The following is a 17821-nucleotide window of genomic DNA, read 5'->3' as shown; positions in this document are numbered from 1 at the left end:
CTTTCATCCTTTTCATTTTTTTTTCTTTGGCATGGACATATAAAAATATAAGAAATCATATACTCCCTCAGTCCCTTTCAGTTGTTGCATAAAAAATATAGTTATGTAACTTATTTTTACAATTTTCTTTTTCTGAATAAAAGTTGAATATTTTAATTTTTATTCAGAAAAATAAAATTGTAAAAAAAAAATTACAGAATCATACTTTATATGCACCTTAAAATGTATGTCGGATACTCTCTAAAAAAATGTAAACAATCGAAAGGGACGGAGGGAGTACTAACTAGTATAAAAAAATCAGATTAAATCATGTATTTTTAATATTTTAGTTGACATGAAAAATATAATAAAAGGGAACAAACTATCGATCTCCGTATTATAGCTATAAGCAGGGCATAACATACAAATAAACTATTATTTTTAATTAAATTCCTGAGAACAAACATATCATATATATAAAAAGAAAAATGTAATTTCCAAGCTAACATAGTTAAAATTTGAATTGACAACAAATGTATAAAAAATAAATTGCTTGAATGCATACCAAATCTTGTAAAGGTTGGAATTTAAAATATTAAATCTAATTATGGGATTGATCTCCTAGGCATGTACTAAAAATAATTAAATAAAAAGTGCACAGAGAAACATACAAGGCATATATCATCATGAAAGTATAAATGGGATATAAAGGAACCTTGTTTCTTGAGTAGTTCACGATTTTCTAGACACTTAGTGTAACATTTTCTTTTCTTGTGGTACTTCTCTTATATATGTTTCCCGCCTTGCCGCAAATAAATGAAATTCTCGTCCCGTTAGAATTAGAAAGTCGTGCTGATAACGTAATATAATAGAATAAATTATATATATAAGATATAGAGAGAATAGAGAAAGGTAGAGAGAATATGTCATCATTCACCCATCTATCAACAAAGTATATGGAGTGTTTATATTGGGTATACAAGTGTAGATTACCAAGAAATTGTAAAACCAAAGGTCTTGATGTTTGATACGTGGGGAACCAAAGGTTGACATAATTATGAGTAATTCAAGAGTCATCCAATTAATTACATAACATGTGCATCGGTGTTTTAGTTTAGATTCGAATTAGTAAATATTAACTTCCTTTTCGATCTAACCATTTAAAGGTTAAAGAAATGTCAACTGGTATTCCAGACTTGTAGTCGTCAAAACAAAGCGGAGTGCCGATTTTAAAAATTTAGAAATGGGGTTACGATTGATAGGATATAAACCCCTTACCGAATTCGGATCTAGACCACTTAGTCCAGGACCAAGTAGGTCTGATTTTAGTACACCAACTCAGGTTTTAGGCCACTCAATTCAGGATCGGTTAGATCCAGCTCGATGAACCCAAGTCTGGACCACTTAGTCTAGGACCGGTTAGGTCCGGCTCCCACCCAGTCCAAGATCGAATTATCCCAACACGTGTCAAAAGATCCTTGAGACATTCCTTAGCAATTCCCATCTGGACATGTATATGTCATCCATTCTATTATAACCAGACGTCCTCCGCTCTCAACAACGAACAACCCTGATTTAAAGGTACCCCATAAACCCTACTCTTTGCCTATAAATAGTCCAAGAAAATAATATTTAGGGGTAATCACGCACACACAACAACATTATCTTCGTCATCCAGAAGCGAGTTTTTACTCTCACACTTGAGGTGTCACGGAGTTCAAACCCCCCCCCCCCCTCCGGTGTTATTTTGCAGAAACCCAACTGCAGCTACACCGCAAGAAGAGTGCGGCGTCGGAAGGATGAGACTATCGGAGTTAACAACGAAAGTACAAAATATAACATAAAAGGATTGCACAAATAGAATTTTATTATATTGTTAAATAATATTTATATCTTCTCCCAAAGAGTTTTCATCAATGATGAATTATAACATTGATATTAATATTAAAAGTTAAATTTCTATCATTAAAATACACTAAACTATCATTTAAGTAACTCATTTAGATACTATTACGAACACTCTTCTTGACATGTTCATTACTAAAAATGATCTTCCTACATTTGCATTTGTATGTTATTTTGTGTTGTAGCCTTATAGGTGTCAAGATGTGTATCTGTATAATGTTTATGTAATATATAATTTGTAATACGTATTTTATTATATTGTTAGTATGAATTTTAAAACCTTATTTTTTATTAATTAACTATTATAATAACTATATTTTTTGTATATATTATTTTAAATAATTTATTAATTTATCAATATATATTCAATAATTTATGATTTTTAAAAATGAGGTACATAAACAAAATATATTTAAATTTTTTTCTTTTTTAAATAGGTTTTTTACAAATATGTCATATTATAAAAACTAATATGAATATATCCCAATTATGATTACATTTATAAATATATCCTATATTCAATTTTCTTTATAATTTTAGACTAACCATATTTAATTACATACGTTATGTTTTCAAATGACATATATAACCTTAAGAAAATTTTGCACCTTTTTTTATAAATCGCGGACATTATTATTTTGTATGAGCTACTTCATAGTCATACTCATAAAGTATGCATATGCAATATCACAATTACCCACACTAATTCTCTAGATAAAATATACTACTAACACACAGAAAAATGAGAATAGGAGAGAGACATAAACACCTGTTTTGATAATGTAGGAAGTGCATAAGATCAACAGCATTGGGAGTGTCGGTTTCAAAATTTCATGCCCTCGTTATTTACTCTACCTAAGCAAATGTAGTCCTAGGAAAGTTAGTAGATTCATGTCTCCAACGCAGAGCCACTTTAGCACACTTTTCAAAATTATCTTTACAATATTTTATAAACTCACGTACTAATTTACGCACGAGTTTATTAGCTCAATTATTAAACTTATTTATTCAAATTACAAATGTAACTAGATTATAGTAGCTTAAATTTAAATTTAAATAATAATTTTAAAATTGTAATGATCAAATAAAAGTGATTAGAATTTTAAATATTTTAATTAAATAAGACAAAATGTAATTAAAATGTATTCATTATTCAAAATGAAATAAAAATACATTAAAGTTTAACGTTATAATTTAAAAAAATTAATGATTATTACAAAATTGCGAGATATGCTCAATCAGGTCATTTTTTAGCTTACGATGTGTCTGTCTGTCACGCGTCTGCATACTGTTTTGAACGTATGTTTCATATGGGACAAAAGGTTTTTCCCCTAAATTTGGTTCCGGTAAGCCATTTGTTGTATCATCATAGGTTGGTAGTGGACCAAATTGAGTGACGTATGTGTCTCTCTCATCTTAAACAATCATATTATGTATTATGATGCATGCTCTCATAATTCTCCCAAGATATGCTCTGTCCCAAAAGCGAGTCGGGCCACGTACAATTGCGAAAGGGGATTGTAACACACCAAATGCTCGTTCAACGTCTTTTCGTTGGCTTTCTTGATATTTTGCAAATAATTTATTTTCTCACTATCTGGACGAGATATGGTTTTAACAAATATTGATCATTCAGGATATATTACATCTGATAAGTAATATCCCATACTATAATTATTTCCATTGACCGTATAATTTACCTCTAGAGTAAGACCTTGTAGAAAATCATCAAATACTGGTGATCGATCTAGGATATTTATGTCATTATTTGATCCAGCAACTACAAAAAATGCATGCCATATCCATAGATCGGTTGAAGCAACTGCTTCCAGTATAATTGTTGAAACTCCTTTGTGACCACTCATGAACATCCCCTTCCATGCTTTTGGACAATTTTTCCATTTCCAATGCATGCAATCAATACTTCCCATCATACCAGGAAAGCCACGAGCTTCACCCATCTGTAATAGACATTGCAAATCATTCGAGTTCGGCTTTCGTAAGTATTCGTATATACAGTGGAGACTAATCTTTTCAAGCATTCAACTGCATTACTCTCTCCAATACGAATGTAGTCATCAACATCATCAGCAGAGACACCATATGCCAACATATGCATTGTCGTAGTGCATTTTTGTAAAGGTGATCTTCCCACTGTATCAATCCTTTATTGAAAGTATGGATCAGAATTTGAAACAACATCCATAATACGAAGAAAGACGTGTCTTCCCATACGGAATCTTCGTCGGAATATATATTCTAGATATACTGGATTCAGTGAAAAATAATCATTCATTAGACGTTGATGACCTGTTTCACAAATTTTGTAAATACTTTGACGAGGCGTGGATGTTGTTGAGCTTTGTCCATATAGTTTCTGAAAAGACTCGAGTCGACGATTCCTTAGAAAAAGTTTCTAATGTGGGTGTTTGATTCATGTTAGTGTTTGATTTGAATCGAAAGAACTAAAGCATCTAGTTTATATAGAAGGTAAAGAAGAATATATTCTAAAGGCTAGTTTACAAACAAACAAAAACAAATACTAGCTTTTAACGGCTAGTTTACAAACAAGAAAAGAGAACACTAGTTTACAAACAAGAAAAGACAAACACTAGTTAGTTTCTTGCCATAATTTTCTCAAGCAGTTTAGCATGAGCCATTCGTTGAGCATCATTCATTTTAGTAGTATCTGCCGTAATGACTTGTAAATCCATTTCACTTTGTTTCACCGCAAGCTCCTTTAGTCGAATTTCGTTTAACGATTCCATTATATCCATCCTTCTTTTGTCTGCAACTTGTATAGATTCATATTCAGTAACTTCTGTAGTTGTAGCATTCCCTTTACATTTCCTCCTCGTTGCTTTTGTTCCTTTAGGATGAATCAGTTCAAATTCATCAAATATTGGTGTATCGTTATTTCTTTCTAATGAGTAAGCTCCTGAACTACTTAATTACTTCTTTTAGAACTTGCACTTGTAGGAGGAGGTCTCCACTTGGGATGTCTACGAAACTCACGCCAATGAATCTCAAAGTTAAACTTCCTCTTGAAATTATTTAAATGATAATCGCGAGCTTTCTCAATTAAATTGTCCATGTTTGTACCGATCCCGGCTGTTCGCCGAGTCTCGTCATAAGCCGCTCCAAATTTCTGAGCACCTTCGTTTATTCGTTGCCACCTTTTTTTAATTTCCATAACTCCTCTACTAATGATAGTGGCAGATTCATCTTCGCAATATTGTTGAATTCAATTCTAAAATGCCTCGGCCTTTTGATCAGTACCGATTAGTAGATCAATTGACACATTCAACCATGTGCTTATTAGGAGTTTATCTTCAACCCACTTCTACTGACCGGTATTTTCTCGTACATTTTCGCTTTCTTCACAACCATCATTTAGATCAATAATATTTTCGTGACCAAAGACCGACACTTGTGTTTCCGGAGAATTTTAGATATTAATTGGTGGTTGTTGAATTTCAAATTGTGAATTTTGGAAATGGAAAGTGATAAGATGAATTTTGAGGAAATGAAAATGGAAATTGAGAATAAAACCGGACATATTTATAATTATGAGTTTAACTTAACTATATGACATATTTATAATTATGAAACAAAACCGGACATATTCATAAACTAACTCATTATTTTGAGATATATTACACATATTTCCTTTTAAATATATTATGGGATCACATGTGTATAAATAGATATCAACATTTCTAAATATATTATGGGACCACGCATGCATAACTATGCACCCACAAATTAAAACTTGTCACGTGTTAGCCACATCATTTGATAAAATATTTGGAGAAGATTGTTGGGGATGTAGTACTACTCTTCAAATAATGGGGACAATTACTACCCCATCCTACGTACAATCTGTCATCGCCACTGGCGAAACAGACTCTGTATATGAGTTTCATATTCTTTTTTTATCACATATTCTATATTTTTAGATTTAAGGAAAGGGTGTAACTGTAACCTATGGGTGTGCATGGTGCGGTTTAATGCGGTTTGATGCAATTACCGTAACCAAACCAATACATACGGTTCGGTTCGGTTCAAGTAATTGCTATTAAATGCCACCAAACCGCTTAAAACGGTTTTTCAGTTTCGGTTAACAATTCATCAGTTTCGGTTTTTATTCGGGTTTTTTATACATTTTTTATTTGTACGATTTTTTTTTTGGTAATGTGTTGGATAAAAAAATAACATCAAGTTAAATAATAATATTACATTAATCACGAAAGATTTGTCATTTTAGGATTCGTTAAACAAAATTGATTAGCAAAAAAAAAAAATTTGATATATTTCATAAAGTTATTTTTTGAATGTATAATTCATATTATCTTAAATAATAGATACGAAATATGATAAAAATATATGTTTACAACAATGAGAAAAAATGAGTATATATCAAAATATATGATAAAATTGATTATATACATATTTAAAAAAATTATGATTTAAGAGTATTTACATATTAATCTTAATTAATTTATGGTATTATATTACAGAATGTATCATACTAATGTTAAGTAAATATTTAATTAACAAAATATTATAACCGGGTTATAATAATATATACATGTATATACATATAATATTATATATATATAATATAGAATTGCGGTTAATTTCGTTTCGGTTTTGATTGAAAACTGGAACCGAAACCGCACTGCTAATTCGGTTTTTTAGCGGTTTGTTTTATTGGTTATTTGTTTTTGTTTTAGTTTTTTCTGCTCACTCTTAGTGTAACCTGTGTAACTGTGTTTCGTGTAACTGTATTTAAGAAAAATAAAAATGTTAAAAGATAAGTGTATAATATAATTGAAAGAATGAAAGAAACAAGTTGGGCGGGTTCAGTAGTTGGAAGTTTTAATTATTGAAATTTTCTCCTTTTCAGCATAGTGAATAGAGGTCCTGGGAATGGGATGAATGCTCAAATGAGAGAGAAATACGCACAATAATTACTACTCTTATAACTTTGACAAATACATAAAGATGCCAAGGTTCATGTGGCATACGACTCGTATCTAAAATTCGAAGATAGAATATTGCATTGAGGAAGATTGGAATTTAAATAGTACAAAACACAAATTATAACAATTTAGGGGCTCAAAATGTTGAGTTAATTCAAGACCAAGGAGAAGATTTGTCCGATGCAATCCATGAAACCTTTGAACTCGATTTCCAGTACCTATATACATATCCTCCCTCGATTATAACAGCATCTATTTACTTGTTCCGGAATCTGTCAGCACCACCGACAATAACTGAAACAAGTGATCGCATTTTATCAACTCGGAGGGTTGAATTATTGGCACCTACAATCAATCATTTCTATGTAGCTTTATGCTTCTTATAATTAACCTTCTTTGCGGATGTGTATATCTTTTTTCATGAATACCCCATTGAAACTCAAAGTACATGGATCCTTGTCCTGACATTCGATGTATTCAAATCAACACTTTTTGGAATAAATACTAAATATTTATGTGAATGGAGGAGCTCACGTGACTCGATCAATGCTTAACCTTGTTCCTATATCTGAAAATTTTCCGTCAATAGATTGGCATGTTATGGAGCCGCTGTCAAAATGTATAACAATAGTTCCAACAGATCCAACAATTAACATAAAAATATAAGAATATAATTCTGACATGGAGGAGGGTGCCAAACACAGGCATACAGCGTGCTCTACCTAAAGCAAGAAAAACAAGCCGGGACCAAAGAACTTTGATTACCCTCCCTTGCCAACCCCACTATATTCTGTCTGTCTGTTTGATACAAACTACTACCAATCACACTTTCCAAATAAAAGTGGATCCAATAAAACGAAATTATAAATGAAAAAAAAAAGGAATCAAGGATAGAAGAATATTAAACTAAACTTACTTGCAAGTCAGAAATTTCAGCAAAAAATAGTACTAGCCAGTGAATCGGTGGTGTTGGCAGGTGGAATCTGAAAGTACCAGAGCCTTCCTTGAGCCTTCACCAAATACTTTCTGCACAAAAACTCCTCTGCATAAGCCTTCTCTATTCTCCGATCCACGTCGTGCAGAAACACGTGTGTGTCGCCCTTTCCTTTCCTGTTCCTGGCCATTACTGCCGCTGAATATATTGCTGCCATCCGTCCAGGTGCTTCCGGAAAATAGCCTCTTGGTGCGTCTATCATGATCAGATCCCATTCCTTATCGTAAACCTCCTCCGGTAGCTCATTTAGCGCTAACCTACACTTGTCATTCCTACGTAGAAGTATTTTCTTCTGTGTGCACTCTGGTTCCCAGCGGTAGGATTGTAAAAGTTTCTCCGCCTCAGATAGTTTGGTCCGGTACTTCACGTTCCGTGCATTGAGGAAAGGCGCGCTCTTCAGGACCGTTTGTACCCACTTCGGATCCTCCTCCAGGAATAAAGTGGTGCCACGAGGATTGAACGAGTGCCACATCTGAGAGTCATGGCCCAGTCCAAAAACAAGGAAGTTACAAGGTGCCCGAGAGAGAAGAACATCGAAAGACACTTTGATCTCCGGCAGGGACTGTTGCGGAACAATATGTGAGGTGGCGTAGTGGAGGATTGTTTGTAGCTGAGTCGTATCGGAGTTGTCGACGGATAAGGTACGGAGGAGGAAAGGACTGTCAACGGCGAGCATGAAGCTGGAAAGGACCAGCGCCCCGCTGAACAGAAATAGAATAGCTACTACTAATAGCAAGGGCCTGCTCCTAGATTTTTCATTTAAAAATTGGAGCTTGTTCTTCATTTTAGACCCAGCCACACAAAAAAGTATTGTGTGGATGTCGATTAAGTAATTAAGAGTATAATTACAACCAAGTTGTGTTAAGTGTATCAGTAGGTTTTTACATTACTGTTGCTATTACTCAAATCAAGAGTAATCAATTACTAGCATTTAGCACCACAGTTTTGAACTAGTGGGGTGAGCATTTGCCTACTGGACAGGGTTGGTTAATGATTGACTAAACAAACACAAAAATGTATGTCCTCAAATTCTCAGAGTATATTCTTAAAGGGTGGTCCACGGCAAGGTTACATACCCCATTTTTCAATAAATTATCACGATACAATGTGAAAAAAAATTATGTATTCACATGATAAATAACTAATATTGATACAGTGTAACATAAGTTTGCTGGAGATGAAGACCCAAATTTTAAACACAAGAGCAATATCCTTGGGATGAATTCTCAGCACAAGTACTGTTTTATTCTCCTCGACCCAACAAACCAACTACAGAATTGTTAAAAAGGGTTGGCGAAGAAGTTGAGCTCTTATCCCTCTTTAAGAGTTCAACAATTCAACTCATGTTGTGTGAGTGTATAATTAAATTAGCAAAAAAAACATACAACTAGAGAACTGTCGTAAAATGCTGGAGGGCCCCTTGTTCTCGGAAGTTTTTGATAATATGCATACACTTTTGGATGTTTTTGATGATATGCAGTGAAGACCATACATCTTACACATGTATGTATACAGTACACATCTTCTACATAACAAAGATTAATCATTTCACGTCTAACCAGGGGATGTCGGACGGGACCAGCTTTTTTTTTATGGAACTAAATTATATATTATAATTTTAAGAACGTACGGATGAGGCACCGTAGGGTTATAAGGCCATCTCCAACAGTTGTGATCCAAAAATTCAAATTTGGATCATCAATTGATCTAAATACTGATCCAAATTTCTGATCAAGTCAAAATATTTGATACAAATTACTTTTTACATATAATAATATATAAATTTCATATTAAGTAATTTTATCTTAAATTTATCATTTTGTCATTATTAACAATTCATATAACATTTCATAAATTAATTAAATCAAAAAAATTAATACACATAAAATTATTAAAATTGTGCACTTAATTCACGAAAAACACATTTATTACAATAATTAACATACAAAATATCATTAATACACACTAATGTTCAGAATTAGTATATTTTTCTCACAAATGCTCAATTAATGCATCTCTAAGTGTAATATGTGCCTCTTTATTTTTTATCTTTAAATTTTAATGAAATTATGTTTTCTCATTATTTTAAATTTTATTTTTAAAATAAATTTTGTTTGCTATTAATTATATTCAGTTATTAATTATATAATTAAATAATCAAAAATCAATTTAAAATTTCATAAACTACAAATAACAAAACCATTATTTTATATTAAATCAAGTGATCCAAATTTGGATCAGCGATCAGTATGTTCAGTTTGGGGTGAGCGCGGTGCGGGCGGTGTGGTTTTTTCCCCAAACCGCAAACCAAACCGCACGTGCGGTTTGATCAAATTTCCAAACCGCAACCGCACCGTGTACCCTCAAAAACCGCATAAACCACACCACAAAAATGCGGTGCGGTGCGGTTCACTGTGGTTTGTACATTACAAGTTCAAAATTTTTAAATAAATACAAAACTTAAATTAATTAAATTTCTGAATAATATAAAAAAGTCGTCAATATTCTTCAATAATACAAATTATAAATTCCACACTGTAAAGTTTAACGTAACGTAGAAGTTTGGCTCGGCAATTAAATGAGTTCACTATTAAATAGGTGGCTTTGTACCATGTGTCTCATTATTTTTGAAGAAACACAAATAGGATGATCACCACACAACAATTAATCTCGTAGAAACAAGATGATCACTAAGCAAGCACTCCTAGCATGGTAAATGGAATCAAACTTAATAAATGGAATCATGAAATATAACTATTATATATATATATAATATTGCGGTGCGGTTTGAACCGTATTTTAGAAATTTAAAACCACAACTAGTACCGCACCGCGCTGTTTATTAAAAATTCAAACCGCAACCGCACCACGAAAATTAAAAACCGCGTTTTGCGGTGTGGATTGGTGCGGTGCGGGCGGTTTTTGTGGTTTTCTGCTCACCCCTATGTTCAGTGATCCAAATTTGGATCACCATTTGGATCATTGGAATGAAATTTGGTGTAATCTGCCCCAAATTTGGATTTTTGGATCACATTTGCCCTAAGATAGGAAATAATAGATATTAAATTTTCTATATTATATAAAAAAAACTAAGAACATTTGATAGAAACCCGTGAAAACATAAGCTGCAGAATGCATGAGTGACCACATACACTTTTATAAATTTCAAACCTAATAATTAACTAGATTTGAGGTCTTAATTAGTAGTTATATGATGTTTAGGGAGGTTTTGGGAGATCATGAACATCCCATGTCCCTTAATCCGTTCCTGTAGTACCCGTGTTTTGGTTCCTTTTCCCCGGACTACTCACCTTCTCCTCTTAACGCAAAGGTGGGTTAGTTTGGGAAAAAGAATCCAAAACACGGGTACTACGGATTCCCATGCCAAAGAGATAAAGTGTTGTCCTGATCCAGACTCAAAATTTAAGCAGGTTGCACCGAAGTTCGAAGACAAGATTAGTTAGTTACAAGGCGGGAAAGTCTGTTAGTTGAGAGTGTTTGTAGTTCTTCAGAGTATTAGCTTGTGCATATTGCATCAGTTCTCGATTCAATTCATCATGACTCTTAGCTTCATGATGTAGATATGGAACAGATCTCGTCTTCAATGGTGATTTACTGTAAGTATGTTCTGATTGCAGTGTAAGCTGTAGGATTCAGTATTGTGACAGATTTATATAACATTAAACACGTTAGTTAACTCAAGCTGAAACTAACCTCCGATAAATACTATACGCGGTTCAATTCTACTTTGGCAGGCAAATATAATATTACAGATTAGTCTGTAGATAAATAGACACTGTAAGAACTTAGAAAAGAGGGAATCTAAAGCAAGTAGATGCAGAATTGCAGACATGTATAATATGCCTTGCATCACACATGATTGTAACTCGATTAACTAATAAAAGTAGGGCACTTGTGCAGTCGCTGGAGCATTAGCCAATTTTGAAGCAGAAGAAAGCTGAAGATACTTAGATTTTTGAATATCAAGACTCTTCAACTGTACCCCAAAGGATCTATCCCTTGCCAGTGGAGTAACCCAGGCACTCTGGTTAATTTCTGAAAATTTTCTGCACACTCTTTCTCTACCATCTCCAATATCTACCACTTGTAAATCCTAGACTAGTACCATAACTGCATACAACATTGCCAGCACCTTTACATTCAGTACTACCATTTTCTCATGACCTGTCCATTCTCTTTTCTTTTTGCTGATTGATTACACAGGCATACACCAGGAGTCGAACTCTTGACCTCCCGCAAGGGGGACAAGAGCACAACCGCTGCACCAACCTGTCCCTTCTCTTTTTAGTCAATTCTGCGAGTGAGTTATCTATCTATCTTTGCTACTTCAACGAATACTAACAGCTGGATACTTGAAAGATTTTCTCCAGAATTCATATATGAGAAGCTGCTGCTACTAAGATGTTCGATTTTGATATTGAAATTAATAGGAGCTAGCCTGTTTCGTATGAACAGAAAGAGAGGGCATAGGGTAGCTAAGCTAGGTGTCATATTTAACCCCCCCCCCCCCCCAATAGTCGGGCATGCCATTACCACCTCCCGCTATGTATTAATCTTACAGCAAATTTTATTACAGTAATTCATTTTGACCGAGCTTTTCCTAAAAATAAAATTTCACATAATACACTTCGAATATATATGTTGGGAAATTTTCAATGTAATCAGCAACCACAACATAAACCATCGGAGCTACGTTTTCTAGAAAATAAACAGCGAACACAAAATGTCATTACATAAAGAACCATACCTCCTGCTTAAAGAAACAGAACATTCAAACATCGGAGCTATCAGAAGTTTGCACATTCAGTCCGCTGATATTTTAATGTTCACAAGTACCGGGTACACTGCAGCCTATGTTTGGCTTAGTGTTTTCCTTGTTATAATGATATTGTAGTTTTTCCGGTGATCCTGGTGCATGATCTTGTGCAATTCCTATGTAAAACAAACATTTATTGGACTATCTGAAAGAATAAGACTATAGTTTGAAGATTATATTTTGGGACTAAAACAAACGTAGCTTCACTACATACAAGTCACAACATAAGTAACGCTGGCTTATAAGTTCTTAATTTAGCTTTGCTTTTTTCTTTTTGTTTGATAAGTAATTTAGTCACTTCCATCAATGAAATTACTAATACGGGGTTCTAGTTATCAAGCTTTTAACACACGCACATATCAATAATCAAATTTCATTTGATATAAAAATAAAAGCACATTAATCATACATCATTTATTTTTACATTATAAAAGAAGATTACATATGACCAATGAAACATGAAGATAGTTACGCATTGGTGCATCATCACAAGAACATCCTAAAAGTTCCAAAATACTTGGAGAGGAAACACTGAGCAAGGACTTAAACAAATTTAAGGCAAAAATATCCATGTAAATCCAATAAGTAATGCTAAGGATCCCAAAGTTGTTCCCAAATGTCACATGTCGCCTTCTGATCCGTGGCGTACATATGTATGTAGGAGGGTCCTCTCCATTTTAAAAATAAGTGGCATCCTACTTGATGCAACTTTTGATTGTATATTGTATCGCATGCATAAGAGAAGAACACCCAATACAAAGGAAAAGATCACCAAAAATGTTGGAAAAAAAACTCCACTCTACAGAAAATTAAGCAATATAAAGGGAGTAGTCATCATGCATGGAAAGATATATTAAATTTGTCTAGGTGCTTCACCAAAAAAGAGGACATATTGACATTTGAAAAAACGGATGGGATTCGAGAAAGGAGAGAACAAAAAAAGTGCAGGATCATTTAGCTGATACCAACCTTTGAAGCTCATTTAAGCGCTCAAGAAGAAAGCCAATGACCTTGAAATAATTCAAGGGCAGTTCTACCCATGATCCACTCCAACTCAGCAGGGGATAAAGACACTTTAGAAGCAATAAGAGACACCGCTTCTTTGGATTCTTTATACCCACACTCGTCCACCACAAATGGGAAGTCACTGTCCATTAAAACAGAAGAGTGCGGCAATTGGATAAATAGTATCATTATCATATACATCTTGTGCAATTTTGTGCGAAGTCTGTACTAAAACCTACAAAGAAGAATAAATCTACCTTCCCCACATGACACGGTTAGCGCCAAAGCTTGAGACTACTTTAGAAAGAACTTGAGATAGATCTTCATACGGATATGAACTTCTTGATACTCTAAACAGGGCACTAAACTTTATGTAAACCTGACAAAAAGAGTTGTAGATAAGCAAAATGAGTTGGAGCTGTAGTATGTGGAAGTGGTGGTATATGGAGAAGTTACAAAATATAACACCAGAATGATGAACATTTTGAAAAAATACAAAACACATAACCAGGGAAGAGAATGTGGAGACAAATAAAGGTAATTAAGGAGAGATGATGCACATAATTAGGAACAAGCACGCAATAAAATATGAAGCATCATGTCCAAATAATCTGCACCATAGCGTGCATCTTGAAGCTGATGAAAAGTTAATATTGTTGCTCCTACTTGCATGGACACCTAGACACTTAGAAAAGTTGAGTTAAACTCCCACTTGCATGATCTCTATCCTAATAATTATGTTCATTATCTTGGAGAGTTGAATATTATGAATTGATGAATTTTATATAAATCTGAAGATTTATTCGTGTCTCTAACGATCGGAGATAGCTTTTCATCATTTAAACGAACCATTTCGTAATCCCATACTACATCAAGTGGTATCAAAAGCCAAAATTCCTCGTATTTTTTATCTTCCTATTTTATTTCTACCCAATTTTTAGCATTTCTAATTCATCGAAGTTTGTAAAAGAATGGAGATTAAAGAAGAACAAAATCACGATCACCAACAGATGATCATAGTTGTTTAGTCTTAAATAACATGTCTTATTATATAGATCCTATAGTAGTTGAGGATCAGATTTTCACTTTAATGGTCTACTTTGTGCTTTCAAAGGTATCTTTACAACCAAATGAACATGGTTATGACTATTAGGCAGCTAGATCAACTGTATGATTAGTACAAAAAATCTCAGATGAATTAAGTGTAACATTGTAAGCTATATGAGAAACTGGTGCTATCCCTTGCATGAGTTCTAACTTTTAAGTGCACTACAACAAACTTGCGGTATTTTAGGAGGATGTGATTAACCAAGTTTGATGCACTTGGGCTAGTAGAGCGAATTTATTTCAATCAGCATTTGGGATTGTACCTAATTTGTTTGAACTTGAAATTTGACACGGTTTTAACAGACACGACACATTCTTACTCCAGTATACATATATATACATAGTCCAGTTACAAACTCTATCATGTAAAGATAAATAATAGCATAATGCTGCTCGAAAATAGAAATTACAGCATTCTGATTCGTTTTTTACCTGCGGGAATTCAGATAGCTTTAACAGTTCTGAGAAGGTTAAACTTTCTCCATCATTCCTGTGAGATGACAGGCATCAGTACAGTGAGTGCAATCAATTAACCTGATAAAGCCTTGGAAAGCTGGTCCTGGAGAATTTTAGAAATAGGAAGCTTACAGAGGAGGTTTGCAGAAAGCCAAATGATCAAGCAGAACCACTGTTGAAGGGAATTCCGTACACAATTCCCTAATTTCTGATAGATGCAGATCAAGACCCTGAAAGCTTCTTTTCATTAATAAGATAAGAAGCAATAAAAACTCAGAATTACAGCGCTACAGATCATACAGATAACCAATGTTAAGTTTCTTCGTCAAGTTCAATCAAAAAGATTATTTACCTTCATGCACATAATACCTACTGGTGTACCAAGCTCTCCAGCTCTGGAAAACATCATTTTACCAATTTGATTTGTCATCTGCAAATTTCATTTCACACATACAAGTGTGATGAAATAAACATCTTTTAGAAAAACCATATTGTTATTAACATTTGTTGATGAAATAACTGTGACTTCCTATTTTAGAATAGTTTGTGCCTTTGTGGAGTCTAATTATAAGTTCTCTTCTTTAGTCAAACATCACCCAGCAATTAGTCTGGTTTATAAGCTCACATTAATCATGTTGCAACTCAGGCATAAAATAGAATTTCAGAACCAAATATGCTGTGTGCTTGAAACATTAATATAATAAAAATATCTCACCTTTTGACCAGACGGCCACAAATATGGATTAAATCGAACAGCACAATAACCTTCCTGGCACAAAGAATATTCATTTTTAGTAATGATTCATGTGTCAATATTCAGGCACTATCTGCGCAACCAAACCTTTGTGATAAGATGTTCCAGTTGCTGGACCCCGCTCCCATCTTCCTCGGGATTTGCAAGGCAGCAGCCAATAAATTTGGAGGGGTATTCCCTCAGAGCACTGCCAATTGGTCAAGTTGGCAGGCATAAAATAAATTTCTTCATTCATAACAGGCAAAATAACTAATATTAATAAAATCAAATACAAATACAAATACAAATAAACCCAATACTGATTGCAATTTGATTGCCTGTAGGCTGCGGAAAAGGATTCTAGCAATTGAAGGATTTGCTTCTAAATTATCTAATCTCTATATTTATGACGGTTAAATCTTTAAGTTAAAAAGTTGGGGCATTCCTCATTGAAATGACAGAATATATATCAAGTGAATGTCCTAAATCCTGTCTCCCAGAAAAAACTATAAACAATACATTGGTTGGCGTTAAACTAGTTAAATTGTATGTATAAACAAACAACAATTTAAATTTGTTTTTTCACTAACACTTCCCCAAAAAAATGGATGAGCTTGCGAGCGGGTAAATGTGATAAGACGAAAGTTACAGCTACTTACCTTGAGACAAAGGAATGATCAAATTTATGGTTAATTGGCTGCACAATCATGGCACCATCAACTCCTGCTTCACCCATGCTCTGGTAAAGAGAAAAATCTTTAACACAAAACTAATCTACAAGACGGAACAACTTCCTTGCATAGTTGCATAAATGCTTTTATCGACAGACATAATTTATATGCACATAAATTGTTGATTAACATATGCACTATAAAGGAATGCTTTTTTATAGCATTTTACAGTGTCATAATTGAAATAAATTACTCTAATTCCTTGAGGTTAAATATAAAAATTTACAATGTACCTAATAGGTTGGAACCGGAAAAATTCATTTATTCGAAGAGGTTATTCATTTATCGAGATTCTATATATAGGGTGAAAGAAGCAAGTAAACGTACATTTAGCAAGAAATCAAGATCGCCACGCACAGTAGGTTCATTGCCAGGAAAGTACGGATACTTGTGAGCCGCCTGAGAGGAAAAAACAACAACAAATTAGTAGTTTATTACCATAAAATAATTTACTGCTTAAGATATATATTACTGTTATTGAATGTTTACTTGTTGAGAAGAAGCCCATATATGCAAATGAGAATCGATGATTTTGGAGTTTGAAGTGGTGGAGTCGCTAGCCATATTTTTAGCTGCTATGATTTGGTTTCTAGGTTTGTGAAATTGAGTTGCTGATAGAATCCTTGAAGCTTCACCACGCAGATTGAAGCTGCATAAACAAGTAAATGAAGATGAGTAATTGGCAATCCTACTCGCCATTTACACTAACCTCAATTCCAGCCGCATGTTATATATGCAAAATTTTACCAACCTCCGAACTACTAGACTAGGCAACGATACATGTCGTACAAAAATTTAATGTATTTTCGTGTTTTTTTATCGAATCTTAAACCCGAACCGAATACAACCCGGATTTGCATTTGTATACCAATTTGGTGACACTAACTCAGAATTAATATATTCGTGTTTACCCGTTTTAATACACTAAGTACACGGATTATATACAAAAAAATATTAATTGCTAAAAATGCAATAAATAATTAAATGGTAAAGTGTTCATAGTCAAGGAATGATAAAATTTATTTTAGTATTTACAATTATATACTACCTCTGTCCCATTGAATTCTATCATTATTTTTTGACACGTTT

At 33.6% G+C, this 17821-nt stretch overlaps 4 protein-coding genes across 12 annotated transcripts; all 4 read right to left on the bottom strand.

The window, feature by feature from the left end:
* Positions 1 to 3512: 3512 nt before the first annotated feature.
* LOC141711669 (uncharacterized) lies at positions 3513 to 4003 on the bottom strand. Its single transcript, XM_074514279.1, has 2 exons — positions 3902 to 4003; positions 3513 to 3845 (listed from the first exon to the last, which is right to left on the bottom strand). The coding sequence occupies exons 1-2, from the start codon at positions 4001 to 4003 to the stop codon at positions 3513 to 3515; spliced, it is 435 nt and encodes a 144-aa protein (XP_074370380.1).
* A 496-nt stretch (positions 4004 to 4499) lies between these two features.
* Positions 4500 to 5077, bottom strand: LOC141711658 (glutathione S-transferase T2-like). Its single transcript, XM_074514268.1, has 2 exons — positions 4840 to 5077; positions 4500 to 4753 (listed from the first exon to the last, which is right to left on the bottom strand). The coding sequence occupies exons 1-2, from the start codon at positions 5075 to 5077 to the stop codon at positions 4500 to 4502; spliced, it is 492 nt and encodes a 163-aa protein (XP_074370369.1).
* Positions 5078 to 6845: 1768 nt separating this feature from the next.
* LOC141671541 (arabinogalactan O-methyltransferase 2-like) lies at positions 6846 to 8971 on the bottom strand. 7 transcript variants are annotated; one of them, XR_012555170.1, is made up of 3 exons: positions 7786 to 8971; positions 7592 to 7667; positions 6846 to 7478 (listed from the first exon to the last, which is right to left on the bottom strand). XR_012555170.1 is itself a non-coding variant. In XM_074477831.1 (2 exons), the coding sequence occupies exon 1, from the start codon at positions 8645 to 8647 to the stop codon at positions 7802 to 7804; it is 846 nt and encodes a 281-aa protein (XP_074333932.1). In that variant the 5' UTR covers positions 8648 to 8971; the 3' UTR covers positions 6846 to 7478; positions 7786 to 7801. The 7 variants fall into 7 exon arrangements, 4 of the variants coding, with proteins under 4 accessions (XP_074333932.1, XP_074333915.1, XP_074333921.1 ...); XR_012555168.1 differs by having other exon boundaries at positions 6846 to 7437; XR_012555174.1 differs by lacking the exon at positions 7592 to 7667 and having other exon boundaries at positions 6846 to 7163; positions 7261 to 7437; positions 7786 to 8968.
* Positions 8972 to 12426: 3455 nt separating this feature from the next.
* Positions 12427 to 17470, bottom strand: LOC141671520 (uncharacterized). 3 transcript variants are annotated; one of them, XM_074477797.1, is made up of 11 exons: positions 17222 to 17470; positions 17060 to 17131; positions 16661 to 16740; positions 16110 to 16209; positions 15984 to 16037; positions 15621 to 15698; positions 15401 to 15498; positions 15245 to 15302; positions 13963 to 14084; positions 13670 to 13847; positions 12427 to 12816 (listed from the first exon to the last, which is right to left on the bottom strand). In XM_074477797.1, exons 1-10 carry the CDS (start codon positions 17429 to 17431, stop codon positions 13691 to 13693), a joined length of 1029 nt encoding a protein of 342 aa, XP_074333898.1. In that variant the 5' UTR covers positions 17432 to 17470; the 3' UTR covers positions 12427 to 12816; positions 13670 to 13690. The 3 variants fall into 3 exon arrangements, with proteins under 3 accessions (XP_074333898.1, XP_074333906.1, XP_074333900.1); XM_074477805.1 differs by lacking the exon at positions 12427 to 12816 and adding an exon at positions 13064 to 13499; XM_074477799.1 differs by lacking the exon at positions 12427 to 12816 and adding an exon at positions 13064 to 13408.
* Between the last annotated feature and the right edge of the window lie 351 nt (positions 17471 to 17821).

The sequence above is a fragment of the Apium graveolens genome, chromosome 1, assembly GCF_009905375.1.
Source record: "Apium graveolens cultivar Ventura chromosome 1, ASM990537v1, whole genome shotgun sequence".
NCBI classification, from domain to species: Eukaryota; Viridiplantae; Streptophyta; class Magnoliopsida; order Apiales; family Apiaceae; genus Apium; species Apium graveolens.
Note: the sequence above shows the minus strand (reverse complement) of the source record. Positions and strands in the feature narration are given on the sequence as shown.